The sequence below is a fragment of the Rhopalosiphum maidis genome, chromosome 4 (genome assembly GCF_003676215.2).
Source record: "Rhopalosiphum maidis isolate BTI-1 chromosome 4, ASM367621v3, whole genome shotgun sequence".
NCBI classification, from domain to species: domain Eukaryota; kingdom Metazoa; phylum Arthropoda; class Insecta; order Hemiptera; family Aphididae; genus Rhopalosiphum; species Rhopalosiphum maidis.
In genome coordinates, this window is record NC_040880.1 from 17,353,394 (window position 1) to 17,368,674 (window position 15,281).

Sequence of the window (15,281 nt, forward strand, 5' to 3'; positions counted from 1 at the left end):
ACTAACCGTTTAGTTGATACGTTATGCACTCTCCAGTCTCCACCTGGTGTATATATATATATATATATATATATATATATATATATTATAATACACGTACAATCCGGATTTTATTCTTTGGGTTAGACAACGCCCTAGCTGTATGTTAGATAGGCGCCCGGATACCCACCCCAGGGCAGTTAGGTATCTACCGGCTGTATATATAAAAGACCACGGTACCCGGCATCAACATCACACTACATCTCACTTATCAAGTGTATACATTGACCACAGGTTGAAGTTTGCAGATTCGTTATAAAAGCAACACAATAAGATATCACCTAACCGAAATGGCTTCTTTCAAATATCTGGTAAGTGACTTAATTATATAAAATTGTAGCGCAGGTTTTATACTTATAATTTGTGCAAATGATAAATTATTATTTTTCTAATGCGAATTCTCTCGTCAACTATTCGGTTTATATGTAATATTTTTCAAAAAATTCTTAACTCTCGTAATATGACATACAGTATACCATCATACCGATAAATTATAATTCACCTTTGTATAATTTTCAACGCTTCGATCGAGCACCCCGCGAGAGCTATATAAACAACGAATATTAAATGTAATTAAATACAATTATTAGATATTATATTTCAACAATAATATTTTAAACGTCATTCGATGTTGTCTAAATGCGTATATTAATTAATTATTATTCTTTACGTAACATAAATATTTAAATTAATTTTTTGGGCCTATTTACTATAATATAATATATTCGGTATTATATAATGTAACTGTGCGTTTATTATTATAAGATTAAATATAAAAAAATAAGTTAATAAAATAATAATAAAATACTTTCAAGCCATGCACGATTATTTAGCTTTAATGTGATCTATTTTCATATTCTACTATCTTATTGTACCCACTTGTACACATGTATATTTTTAATTTAATTGAAAAAAACAGTTTATTAAAAATTTAAACAAAAATGTCTAAATATATATCACATTTTGATTTGTGATGAATACTTTACACTGTATTTATTTTACTTATGACTTCAAATACAAATTATTCGTGATCATTTTTATTTATTACTATTATATTGTTACTCTGTACAGATATTCTTCACCTTGGTCGTGTACTCCGTTACTGCTGAAGAAGGAGTAAGAGCAAAGAAACATGCTTACATCACCGCTGCCCCAGCTCGTAAGTAGCTACTATAGCTACCAATAATATAATTTTAATACATGAATGTAGAATGTACTTCTAGCCTCTAGAAAATTAAATTTTACCAAATTCCAAATAGTTCCTGTAAATACAATGGAATGACGTTAATCGATTTTTTTTCCACAGCGGTTTTGGGTTACTCTGTCTCAGCCCCTGGATCGTTCTCATATGCATACTCTGGTTACACCGGCTACCCGTACAACTATCCAGTAGCAGCAGCTACTCCATACCATGTACCCGCCGCATACCCAGCAGCAGTATACCCAGCCACGACATATGCCGCCCACGCATATCCAGCCTACCCCGAAGATGACGGCCAATACTGGCCAGGCAAATACGAAAAGGTCGAAATTCCAGCTTACAAGGCTGTTTACCCAAACTATTCCGAAGATGACGGCCAATACTGGCCCGGCAAATACGAAAAGGTCGACGCTTCAGCTTACAAAGCCGAACACCACTACTGAAGACTCTCACAACAATGATTCAACATCATAACCTTCCGCGAGCAAAAAACTCGTAGTCTTTTTCTTTTTCGACTTTTAATAATAAAAAAGTGATCAACATTTTTTCATTAACTGATTTTTTTTTTGTGATACTTCACCTCTCTCTCCAGGTTGTGAAATCCTAAAGCATTACAATTTACAATGATAGGTATTATAATATTATTTCACATATTACACGGTTTATGTTAATACCTACACTTAATATAGCTTCTTTAACATTTTAACAATCCTCCTCAAATAGCCCCACTCTAAAAAATATATCAATTGGCACAGCACAAGTCCGTACTACAATAAATCATCAAAAAAAGTTCGTAGATTCGAATACACAAACAAATTGAAAATGAGTGTAAGTTAAAAACTTTCATAACTTTAGTGAATAATCTTTGCCATTATTACGAAGAAATTAAATAAACAAAATAAATGAAATTAATAATTTTATAATTTTGATGGCTATTAGACACTAATGGACTATATATTTTTAGGTTTATAATTTGAAAATGTGTACATAGATATAGTAATAATAATAATAATTACAATATTTGATATAAAATTTACTGACACAATAATATAAATTATAATTAATATCTGTAGTCAATTCAAAAAGGAACAATAAGACAATATTATGTTATTATATTGCATTTGTTTGCTTAATTCGGCCAACACGACAATGGCCAATGACTGGCCAATTGATCATTGACAATGAATATATTTTACACATATTATGGACATATATTATAGGTATACTAACTAATATTGAGTAATATGAATTGCATTGCACCATCACTCAATCACTCATTTTGACTCGGTTGTTCGAGTGCTGGGAGAAAAATACATAATACATAATTAATTTCACACTCCATAATCTTATGAAGTTATTACAATTATTACAAAAACGTAGTCAAACACTCATAACTCGCTAAAAAATTAAAAAATTATAACAAACACAGGTGGATAATATGTTATACTTTGTACGTTTGTCGGAGATAACACGTTTTAGGGTGAAAACTGAAAAGTCCTCACGGCTCATCTCTTCACATCGCCAATATAATCATGTACCTGTTATTATTATATTTTGAACGTCTTGCCCATTACCCGCATATGTTCGGTGCATCTTACTAACGCGTATATCAAGCATTCGAAATAATCAAACTTAAAATTAAAAATATTTATCCGTGTTCTTTGGTTGACTTTTTACGAAATGTTAGTTTAAGCAAGATATGAGCAAATAAAATATTGAAATTTAATAGACATCTTAATTCTTAAGGTACTCGTTTTAAAATCAAACTAAAACCAATAAAAGTACACAATATAGACAATGTTCTTGGCTTTAAATTTGCTAATAAGTCAATGTTCGTTCTAATATTAAACCCAACAACACAGATTAATTATTGGTGCCGCTGAACGCGAATTAGCCGCGTTTTCCACGTGTAAGACAAAGACGACCAAAGCACGACGTTATGTGGGTGTGACGTACGAATTTAATTTAATTAATTACGACGTTTGGAATGTTTGCATACCTAGATAACGAATCGTTATCATCCATACCGGAAATGCCGTAGTGATAACGGTGCTTTTTAATACCTCCGCGGGAGGGAATGGAGATGATTTTTTCCGCCACGACTCTCGAACGTCGCGGTTTTCCGCGTCAGCTGCTGTCCGCCACCCCACCACCGCCCACCCGACACCCACCAGACGAAAATCCCGATCCGCCGCCGTCCAGCTTTACCTTCCGCGCTCGGGCGGCTGACTACGTCCTCCCCGCGCTTGTTTGAAATCCGTATCGCGCGTGCGCTTCCCCGCGCTCGTACAGTCGGCACCCATCGTCTCGTCGTCGTCGAATTATTATTATTATTATTATTATTCTCGGTCTGCGATATTTTTTCCCACAAACGCAAAACATCTGATACGCATTTTTCTTCTTTGTTTTGCGCGCGTACCGAATGAAAATAAACAAATAGGAAAATGTACTGCGAGCGAGTGAGACGGAGAGAAGAGTGATTACACACACCACACGCACACGCACACGCACTCAGGCGGTCTGCTGACTGCTATCGATTTACTGTATTGTTCGGTTGTTCTCTAGTCAGTAGTCACTAGTCGCACTGTCGCAGATTTCGACGAGGGTCAACGGCGACGTGGTGTGTCGATCGCGAGCACACAATAAAGCGTTTGAAACAACGAGAGAGACACGCGGCAATCGTCGTCACGTTCAACAGTTAGTAAATATTAAACATCTTTTGACGTTGACCGGTCATCACTCAGAAATCGTATTGCGATAATCGAATGGCTCGACCGCCGAATCGCGCCAGTCGTAGACGTACAACAACAACGACGATCAGTAAATAATTCGGCGCTTATTGTAAGTGGTGTTGTCGGTGTACATACCGTCCTGTCGATATTATAGTATTTTTCATTATTGTTTTCTGTCGGCAGACACCTTATTCGTGATCGTTTCGTCTACACAGATTTTGCGTTTGAGCAGGTATTGCAACGCCGCTCCCCCGAATCTGATGTCAACATGAAAAGAGACTTGGCCAAGAAATTGATCGAACGTTATTTCTATCTGATCACAGAAGGTTGTGGCAACGGTGATTGTGTTAATGATTACTGTGCATCCAGCAAAAGGGTAAGTAACAATTGTGCTCGCTTCTCTGCGACAATAAATGTATTTCTTCATACATGGTCATTTGTTATAGTCTGATTACAACCATTAAATAGATTGGAAATTAGAATTTGATTTTCAGCAAAATTATAAATTGATGTAGATTCTGTCCTTGAACAGATACCATCCAAATATTTTGCGGACAGTACTATTCTTTTGCCCAGTAATTAAATGTAAATTATAAATGTTATTTATCTTATACATATTGTACCTATATACTTATAAACATAAGTTAATTAGTATTTTAACTGTATCGTTTACTATTTAAGTAGCTTATGAAAATGTTATTTGATCATAGAGTGATTTTTACAATTTTGATTACCTAATGCGTATTACGATTCATATTATATCTATTATTAATCAAGCTTATCACAATAAAAAAAAATAAAAAAGTGATTCAATCATAACCTTATGAAATGTTAACTTATATATTTGTATCCAAAACCATACTTATTATATAATTATTTTGTAAAACAATAAACTATTTTTTTGTAAATAACAAAAAAAAATGCCTACTTAAATATCATACATTTTATGTTTATAATAATTTATTACATATAAATGTTATGGTTTATAATCTATTAGTAGTTTTATAAAAAAAAAAACCATACTAAGATTATAATTTATTTTATTTTATGTTTTATCATTGTTAGGCTTACTACACATCACAGTAAGTCAGTTAATTTGTGAAACACACATTCGACCAACCTTCTGAATGTATTAGTTCTTCATAGATCATCGGCTAGCTGAATTATCATTAAGTAACTGTTTGGTAAATCTGTATATTTTTAGAATTCTAGTTAGTCTAACATTATTAACTCAACATATTTAATTAATACATGCATGTATAGTAATATAGTAGGAAAAAATCATATGTTGATGTTTTACTCAAATTAAGAATGATAATCCTTTAACAATGTCTCTGAACTTAGACCTAAAAATTATTTATTTAAAATACTAATTTTATTTAATTAAAATATTTTTACTAATATTATGAATTTTATTAATAGTCAAACTATCAATTAATTCTATAGTTTTGTATTATACATTGAATATTTTAGTTACTACTTTCTAGTAGTTATGTATTTAATTTATTATCATTAGAAATATTTTTAAATGTATAAATATAACTATAAAATAAGTGCTATTCAAATGATGTACACATATTGTATACTTATTATTTTCGGCTAGAAGATATTAAAACTAATCGATTATTCTGTTAGCATTGTGAGTTGTGACTTAATATGTTATACTATTGTACCTATGAGAGAACTAAAACATATTATCAAATATACAATAACAATTTTAAAAATATTCCCAAACAATTTTAAATTAGCCTAATTTTAATTGTCAAAAAAAAAATCTTATGTCCCGTCTTTAGGTTTGGAATACATTTTCAATTAAATATATTGTTAACTTAATTGTTATTTATTTATTTGTTTATTTATTAATCAATATTTTTTTCAGTGTACTAATGTGGTGTCAGCTAATGATGCAGCCGCTATCGCTATTCAATTATTTCGCCTTGATGCAAGACTGTGTGATCAACATCCCATGAAAGTAGCAAGAACCACTAATAACCCATCAGTGTCTGGAAATACTTTACATGACGCCAATACATCATTAGCTTGCTGTAGCAATACCCAAGATACCCTTTGTTTATCACATGATGCTTGTGTACAAACAAATCCATGTACTGTATTCCAAGTAAATCCAGTACATACAACTGACTTATCCAGATCATTATCAGATGCTCAGATTACTCAAACCACGAATACTTGTTCTCAAACAGAAAGTGGCGGTAGTTCATCTTCTTTTAAAATAGTCAGTGCCGAATCTATGGCAAAAGAACACGGTCCATTTATTGCACCAATTGAATCTATGGCGCAACAACAAGAAGGTACATCTACTCAATTTTCTAAAGAAGAAGTTAGTGAAGATGTATTGAAGCATACAGCTGATCATGCAAATCTTTGTGAGCAAAATAATACTCCTAATCATTCAACAAACAAGGATATTTTGGATCACTTAGATGTTGCTTCATTAGAAATACCAGAATGTGTTTTGCATGAAGTAGAAGACATAAACTTAACTTTCATGGAAACTATGAAAAAAACTTTAAAACAAATTGCTTCTATTCAAAATGGTAATTTTGAATATTTTTTACAAAAATAATATGTATGTATAATAATATTTCAAAGCTCATCTCAATAAATCAGGTCAATGTTTTTTCTTCAAATTTTGATTCATGTTCTTTGTGTGAATTTAAAAAAAAAAAATCATAAATACTACGCAAAAGGTCAACAGACAGTCTTTTAATAGCATAGGCTGGCACAATGTCAGATTATTATTATTATTATATTATTATAAAATTGTATATTGCATATTTGCATTTGTATCATCTATCAATAAATTAACTTACCTACTTAATTTAAACAAAATATATAACTAATATTATATATTATTGATTTATTTGCCAATAAGCAACAATTGTTTCATACATTAGACAAAGTGCACATAATTTGATTTGTTTATAAATATTGAAGGTCCTTTCACCACTTGGCTTCAATCCAATACATGCGTTTTAGTTGTTTAGCGTGTTGTTTTACAAATTTTGGCAACAGCAGATATTATATATTTCTTTGTATATGCTTTGTCTTGAATTTAACATTTGCGAAGATAATCCTCCTACCTTTTATCTTATTAGTAATATTATAAATGCCTGTCTGAAATTTCATTCAGTGTATCATGTGTAGAGTCTAAACACTAACATGATGTGTATTTTAAATGTTACAAACTTATATTGTTTGATGTTTTCAGGTATTAAATATTTGAATGAAACCAATTTGATAGAACTAGCAAGACAGCAAAAAGGACCTGATCCGTGCAAAGATAACAATGAGTTACTATCTGCTCTGTACCATGTATTCTCAACACCAGAAGCATTGGGGAATAGTTTTATAAAACGCCCATTAAAACAAAAAAAAGATTTGCTTAAAGTTCATAATCATGCTAAGACTTTATCCCCCAGTATGACCAAAGAAAAAGTGAGATTTTAATTTTTAATTAATAAATTTATTTAATTCTAGTATTTAACATAATTTTATTAAATAGATACGTGAAATGGAAATTGAAAAAGAATTGGATGATAACTCAATGGATGAAGATGATGAGGTAGAAGGAGAAGAAGTGTATGGCGACAAACAATTAGATGTAGAAGGGTTAGCACGAGCATATAACAAAATTAATTCCACCATTAACAATGAATTTTATAAAAATGTTCTTTGTTTAGCCATTAGTTCCTTATGTGGTAAATATATTAATTTGAAAAACTATATTATTCTCGATATAAAAATTCACATTTCTTTTCTTTTCTTTTTTTAGCAAAAATCACTGTAGAATTACATTATTTTAAGTCTAAATCATTTCCAATCAGTGATAAATATTTAGAGGATGTGTTACATTCGCTTAAAATCATCTATGAAATGCCATGGTTAGATGACTTAGCATTTGTAGAACGTATAGTACCTAGGCTTGTAGCAGCCACATGTGTACTCCCAGTTGCTGAACAAGCGAAACTTGCAAAGTTCTGGAGTGAAATGTCATCTGAAAACACTTTACGGCGAATATTACATTGTCTCCAAGAAGCTATAACGTTCCAACTAATATCTACTGAATATGATGCAACTTTTCAAGATGAGACTGCTGTTGTATTTGCTACAAAAACTATGAAGGTAAATAAAACTACACATTGCTATTATATTGATATTTAAATTATAACTCAAAAGCTTTTTCTATTTCACTTCATCTTTTTTGAATTTTAAATAAGTAAGTATGTTATCATAAGTTTAACATGAGATAACTAAATCCATGTGATTTAAATGATACTGCTTATCTCTAAATTTGCTATTGCACAATGCATAACACAATTTTGGTAAGTATTCTATATTTTTAAGTATTACATATATTAATGTCAATAAACTTATGGATTATAGATTTTATACTATGCAAGTATTATGGCTGGTGAATGCGATACAAATGTTTATAATGAAGATATTAGACAGCCTGAAAAAATAGAGAAAAAACATGAAAATGTAAGGGATGAAAATTTACTGGAAGATATTCTTATTAATTCACATCCAAAGAATAAAATTAATAAAACTGATCCATTAGCTGAAATTTTAAATGTTAGTATGAAATTTAATTTAAATGTTTTGATTTAAGCTGATCAAATATTTGTTATAGATAAATATTTTGGCCTGTCGTGCTCCTTTAATTCCTATATCTAAATTTTACAATGAGTTATTGAGTGATGCTCTAGAAATGGATGATGATTATCAAACTTGGAGAGAACATGGCATTGAAAAATTTTCTTATATGTCCCATTCATTTGTTCTTACCCCATCCACTAAAACTCTTGGGCTGTACTATGATAATCGAATACGAATGTATGAAAATAGACGTTTCTGTCTTATACAAACATTAATAGGTCAGCCTACTCATCCTTACCTCAAACTTAAAGTAAGGAGGGAACATGTTGTTCAGGATGCTCTAGTTGAAGTAAATATAAATAACATAATATATTTCAGTTTGCATACATTTATTTATGTTTAATTTTTCTTATTCAGCTTGAAATGGTAGCCATGCAAAATCCGTCGGATCTCAAAAAACAATTGGCGGTTGAATTTGACGGTGAACAAGGTGTTGATGAAGGTGGAGTCTCTAAAGAATTCTTCCACCTCATTGTCGAAGAATTATTTAACCCAGACTATGGTAAATATTTGTATAATCATATTATTTCATTATTATAATTGTCAATCATACGTCATATACACATATAATTATATTTTCTTTCATAAATTATAACTTAAAAATAAAAATAACGCCTAATAATTTTCATATTATTTTAGGTATGTTTGTGATTATGAACTCTGAAAGTGGAAACCCTACTTATTGGTTTAACTCATTCTCATTTGAAACTGCTGCCCAGTATTCATTGATTGGCCTCATAGTTGGATTAGCAATTTACAACAATGTCATATTAAACATTAATTTACCAATGGTTGTGTATCGAAAGTTACTAGGTAAACGGTGTACATTCAATGATCTACAGGATTGGAATCAGGTAGAAAATTGTAATGTTTATGCATTATATAGAATCTCAGATAATATAATTTTTTTTTTTACAAAGGAATTATACAATGGCTTAAAGAATTTGTTGGATTACAAAGAAGATGATATTGAAGAAATGTTTATGCAGACATTTAGAATTTGCTACAAAGATGCATTTGGTGAAATAGTATATCATGATCTTATAGATAATGGAGATAATATTACTGTAAACCACATAAATAAAAGAGTAAAGAATTGTTAATTTGTTATACTATGAATTTGTTCAAAATAATTTTTGATAATAATTTTAGGAATTTGTGGATAAATATGCTGATTTCTTACTCAACGAATCAATCGGAGTGCAGTTCAATGCATTCTACCGTGGATTCCAAAATGTTATGGAAGAATCTCCATTACAATACCTATTCTGGCCTGAAGAACTTGAACAAATAGTGTGTGGCAGTAAAGTAAGATTACATTTCAGTGTTTCTTAAATATCAGTTCTAAAAATAGGTTTTCAGGTATTTGATATGTCCGAGTTAGAAGAAACTACACTTTATGAAGGAGGATATCACAAAGACACAGACGTTATTAAATTTTTCTGGGAATTTGCCCATGCCTTACCTAGAGCCTCTCAGCAAAAATTATTACAATTCACAACAGGAAGTGATAGAGTTCCTGTTGGTGGCCTTGGAAAATTAAAACTGACTATTACGAGGAATGGTTCAGATTCTGACAGGTATGCATCAACTATACTACTAATATAGTACCACAAATTCTTCTTTTATACATATTACATTTAAGCAATACCTTATTGTGCAGGCTACCTACCGCGCATACTTGTTTCAACATCCTGTTGCTACCTGAATACAGCAGTAAAGATAAACTTGATGAGAGACTATCAAAAGCTATCAATTATGCTGAAGGGTTTGGTATGATATGAAACCAGTAAGGAAGAAAACACCCACCTATGAATTGTGCTACGTTTTTGAGCGCAATCAAAGTTTTTAGAAATTATAAGTTTGTTTTCAATTCTTGTATAATGTGTATAATAATAAGTTGTATTAATTTTATTAAATTTATGTTGAATTATAACTATGTTGTAGTCATATTTTAAAAAGAACCTGTTATGTTTCAGTAAAGTAATAAGAAAAAAATCAAATCGATAACAATTTTTTAACTTTTGAAGAATTATTTAAACACATTTCAAAGAAATAAATAAAAGAAAAAGTAAATTAGTAACTAAATTTTAATTGCACTGTAGGAAAATTTCAAAAATAAATAAACATTATATTCATAAAAATGTTTATTTTTTATTAACTATAAACATTATAAATTATAATATAAAAATTATGAGTGAATTGTGTTTTATATTGTGTACAACACACAGGCACGTATAAAAAAAAAATTTGAGGGGGGTACAAAATTTAGCAATACAAATTGTGTTGAAACATGATAAAACAATTTTTTCCTCTTTACTTGAAAATATTTCGGGGGAATTTGAACTTAACCCAACCCCCTGTATATGTGCCTGACAACACATGCAAAAATATAAACCCACTTCTGTTGATGTGCATCATTAATCGATGAAGTAATAATAAAAATATGTTCTTTTTAAAAACTAAAAAAAAATAGTTTACAAAAATATCACAACCCCCAAAAATACCTCATTTAAAATAAGTAGTCTATCTAACAAAGAAGTTTACAATTCATCGTGTTGTACTTTGAATGACTCCAAAATGTTTAAACGAACACTTAAGTCAGCTTTTTTTTCTTTAGTCATTGAACCCTTAAGCACATTGTTGATGCGAACAGTTTCTGTATGGAAAAACTCGTCACCCTTTTCCAAAGCTTTTCTCATACTTTTCACATACACCTCAGCTGACTTTTGCTTCTGCTTGCCTTCACTGATATCCCACAACTTCTCAGCTCTCAGCAATATTTCTTTACGTTTGTCCACTGATTTTTCCTTGGCAAATTCTGATGCTAAACCATCAAACTTTTCTAATGTACCTGGAAGTCCGATGTACAAAATTTCCTTGCTGTGCTTAACAACAAACTTTTGTAATTTATCCTGATTGAAATCTTCATCATTATACACATACGGCTCTGATTGGCCATTCACAAACAACTTCACGACTGGGTAATTTTCTTTTGATACACCATACCTTAATAAAAAAAAAAAATGAATAAGTACACAGTAATTTTTTATCAACAGATAAATCTATCAAACCTGATGGCCAAATCTTCATTATCTTTATCTCCATAATCTTTTACTGGTACTTCAGCTACAAGCAAATCTTCTACCGATTGATAGGCAGAACCTAATTTTACAAATTCTTCGTGTTTTTCGCCATATGGATATGAGACATCAAATTTGACAATTGACACTTTAAATTTTGAAAGAACCTAACGACAGAGAAACTGTACCTAAACACTAGTATATGTAAATGGTAAATGCTGTTTAAAAATCAACAACAAATAACAACTCCGCCAAAAATATAAAGTTTATGGTCTGTTTACCTTGTCAAAAGTCAACGAGTCTAAGGAAACTACTCCTTTGGATTGTGTAGCATGACACGCGCAAAAACACAACACGAATACCGACAAGGTCTGTAAAAAAGGCATTTTAGCAAGGCAGAACATGGATGGGCGTTCGATTTACGAATTCCAGACTTAATAGAGTAATAAAGTATGTTTCAACGTGTGATTTATGACTCAATTACATCAAAACATATTATTATTTGAACGATAACTTACATTGAACAACGGTTGTTATGTCTCGTGCTCACGTTTGACCACGTATAATATAAATAATAATATTATTATCATTATTGCTGTTGTTGTTACCACGCGCCGGTTCAAGTCGATCGCGGTACCTCTGTGATACGAATCCTTTCGGTGATAAATGTTTAATCAATGATATTACTCGAATAGTCTGATACCATTTGAATTATTGAAATTGAAAATTTGAGAACGACGCTTGACATGTGGAATCTACTGAAGGTCTGAATCTGAAGAACTAAACCTATTAAACAACTAAACACAGAATAAAGGTTATTGGGGTAGAACTATCGTGTGTCGTCAATTTTCGCAGAGCTTTAAAATTTAGAACGTCTTGTGAGTGAGAATGAAAACTGCCAATCCACCCAATCCGGCGACAATGATTCTATTTTATTGCTTTCAGACTTTGACGCCATGTCAGACGATTCGTCGTCCGAAGATGAAATCACAAAGCGGATACTCAAAGACTCAATTGACACTGATTTACTTACCAACGACTTGTACAGCAACAGCCCCAGCAAAAAACAATCTGACAAAATTAAAAGTGAGTATATATTTTGTTTTTTAAAATAAATATTAGAAACTTTTTGCATGAGATGTAAGCTTACAATTATTTGTTCACTCCATTTTGAAATTATTTTATTAAAAATCTTGGTTTAATCTTATGTTTATGTACAATAAGCAAATATATTGTTAAAAGAAATTAACTTAAAGATTTTATTTCAACTCATAGTATTTTAGTATAAATTTAGATGTGTTTTAAGTCTGTAATGGTTTGATGATTGATCTAGTAAATAGTAATGCATAAAGAATTATCCTGAAAATATTTTACAAATTTCTCGCATTTTTGATTTTATCTTAAAGAAATTTTTTTAAAAAAAGAAAGGTAAAAAATTGCTATAATTTCATTTTTGGAAATGCCTGTAGTTTCTGGACAAATATCTCTTATATATTATGTATTTTCAAATGTTATTATTATTTTTAACATTTATATCAAGTTATCAATAAAATAATTGTTTTAATTTTCAACACTTTATGATTTCTATTAAAGAAATAAAAATGTATTTAATATACTTATACAACAAATATTCCTGAATCTGCTGATAAGTATCTTAATCAATAAATAAAATAATATATTTCTGATAGTCATACTGTTAATTATATTATAACTTTTGTTATTTTTATTTTAGGTATCAATGGTGTACAAACTAAAACATCTCTTAGGAATGTTATTGAAGATGATGTACATAACCATAATTTTATCAAGGTGACTCCAGAATTTCAAGAATATGTAGCTAAAAGCTTATTCAAACATTTAGAAAGGTAAATAATATAAGGTAATATAATATCTCATGTTATTCCATTAGTATATTGACATAAAAATTAACATGTTTAGTGTTATTAACTATTAGGCATCTAACTAATTTGAAATGAATTTTGATTATTTTGTACACATAGCTAGAGGTTTTTTTTTTATCATTGGTTTACATAGTTCAATAGATTTTTATTAAATATGTGTTTTATACTATTTAACATTTGTTAGTATGAGTATGAGTGTAATTACTAATTTTTATTTATTTTAAGCCATTTTTATATGAACACACTATAGTGAATACAAAAAAAAAGATGTATGCAGACAACATGTTAGAAAACTAAAAAACCTCCATACTTATATTTAGTACCTACAAGTTTTTAAATTTATTTTGTTAAACTTTTTATGATTTTTTAAGTCATTCTATTATTGGAGTTGCAAAACCATTATTTTAAACAAATTGTATGACATACAACTGTCAAAAGAATTGTTGGTGTCTTTGTACCTCTTGTACAATAATTCTTTAAAATTGTATTTAACATCTTGAAAATATTAAATTTGAATCATTTTTATTTTTTAGTTTCTCATTGCTAAAATTCTTAAATATTATTATTGTTTATTATTAATTATTATGTAATTAGTATTGTATTTCAATGTTTTTTTAGCCAAATAACTGAAAAAAAATCAAAACATATAAAACATAAAGTTGACAATACTGACAAATCAATAGGTATTCATCTTTTCAATGGATCACCCAAATTACTGAACTCTTCATTAGATGAACCCACGATTGCGGTAAAGAGAAAACGTCATATTAAAAATACCAGTGATGAACTCATATTGCAGCGTGCTTCTGAAATGGCAGTGTCACCTGAATGGATATTAAACAAAAGTGCTATTCAAGGTTGGGAAAAAGTAACCAAAGGAAAAATTATGAAAGTTAAAAGTAACCGTGAAGGTACATTTGATATAATCAATGATGAAATTTAGAGGCATATATCATAGCCCCTGGAAATATATACTAATGTGAATATCATTTTTAACAAGATACTGTAGTATATTATCAACTATTGTCTATTGTCAATTATTGTACTACCTACTGGCATATCACTACTAACTATTTCGTAAAGGATCTTTTATAGTATGTTTAAACATATGTTACAATAATGTGCTAATATTTTATAGTAGTATACTTCTAACTATGCTGTAATTATATAAAAGTAATGACAAATCTATGACTTATTGCTTAAGTCTGAGTTGCATATTGATTTAATGTTCTATTAAAATTCACTTATTTATAAAAACTATACCTATTTGAATTGACCAGAAAAGAATATCCATTATGTATTATATATAACCTGTATTATACAATTGTTTAGAATTTATTTTAAGAATTGCCAAATTATTCTATACTTTATAAATACATAACCTATGGTTTTTTTTTTTTTATCAGTTTAAAACTACAAAAATAGTTTATTTAATTAACAAAAACTGAATTCGGGAGGTTTTTTTTATATGTGTAAGTTAATTTATTTTTTTAATAAACCATAAACCAAATACCCATTACACAATTTTAATATTCAAACTTTTAAAACATGATAACCAGCATTTATTTCATTATATATTTGACAAAAATTACATTGAAATATTATTAATTTCAGCTACTTCTACTAAATTTAAAATTACTAT

The 15,281-nt window shown here is 29.7% G+C and overlaps 4 protein-coding genes across 8 annotated transcripts; 3 read left to right on the forward strand and 1 right to left on the reverse strand.

Annotated features, from left to right (window-relative positions):
- The first annotated feature begins 191 nt into the window (after positions 1 to 191).
- Positions 192 to 1,794, forward strand: LOC113549518 (cuticle protein 5-like). The gene is made up of 3 exons (XM_026950863.1): positions 192 to 350; positions 1,111 to 1,198; positions 1,346 to 1,794. The coding sequence occupies exons 1-3, from the start codon at positions 330 to 332 to the stop codon at positions 1,681 to 1,683; spliced, it is 447 nt and encodes a 148-aa protein (XP_026806664.1). The 5' UTR covers positions 192 to 329; the 3' UTR covers positions 1,684 to 1,794.
- Positions 1,795 to 3,533: 1,739 nt separating this feature from the next.
- Positions 3,534 to 10,591, forward strand: LOC113548379 (ubiquitin-protein ligase E3A). 5 transcript variants are annotated; one of them, XM_026949230.1, is made up of 14 exons: positions 3,534 to 4,081; positions 4,156 to 4,348; positions 5,852 to 6,530; positions 7,205 to 7,431; positions 7,499 to 7,694; positions 7,769 to 8,118; positions 8,380 to 8,571; positions 8,630 to 8,944; positions 9,013 to 9,157; positions 9,295 to 9,509; positions 9,576 to 9,743; positions 9,808 to 9,963; positions 10,018 to 10,235; positions 10,319 to 10,591. In XM_026949230.1, the coding sequence occupies exons 2-14, from the start codon at positions 4,241 to 4,243 to the stop codon at positions 10,437 to 10,439; spliced, it is 3,090 nt and encodes a 1,029-aa protein (XP_026805031.1). In that variant the 5' UTR covers positions 3,534 to 4,081; positions 4,156 to 4,240; the 3' UTR covers positions 10,440 to 10,591. The 5 variants fall into 5 exon arrangements, with proteins under 5 accessions (XP_026805031.1, XP_026805032.1, XP_026805033.1 ...); XM_026949231.1 differs by having other exon boundaries at positions 4,188 to 4,348; XM_026949232.1 differs by having other exon boundaries at positions 4,205 to 4,348.
- Positions 10,592 to 10,862: 271 nt separating this feature from the next.
- Positions 10,863 to 12,292, reverse strand: LOC113560785 (endoplasmic reticulum resident protein 29). Its single transcript, XM_026966851.1, has 3 exons — positions 12,020 to 12,292; positions 11,730 to 11,905; positions 10,863 to 11,664 (listed from the first exon to the last, which is right to left on the reverse strand). The coding sequence occupies exons 1-3, from the start codon at positions 12,140 to 12,142 to the stop codon at positions 11,199 to 11,201; spliced, it is 765 nt and encodes a 254-aa protein (XP_026822652.1). The 5' UTR covers positions 12,143 to 12,292; the 3' UTR covers positions 10,863 to 11,198.
- Positions 12,293 to 12,429: 137 nt separating this feature from the next.
- On the forward strand, positions 12,430 to 14,865 carry LOC113560786. Its single transcript, XM_026966852.1, has 4 exons — positions 12,430 to 12,616; positions 12,684 to 12,824; positions 13,471 to 13,603; positions 14,258 to 14,865. The coding sequence occupies exons 2-4, from the start codon at positions 12,695 to 12,697 to the stop codon at positions 14,580 to 14,582; spliced, it is 588 nt and encodes a 195-aa protein (XP_026822653.1). The 5' UTR covers positions 12,430 to 12,616; positions 12,684 to 12,694; the 3' UTR covers positions 14,583 to 14,865.
- The last annotated feature ends 416 nt before the right edge of the window (positions 14,866 to 15,281 follow it).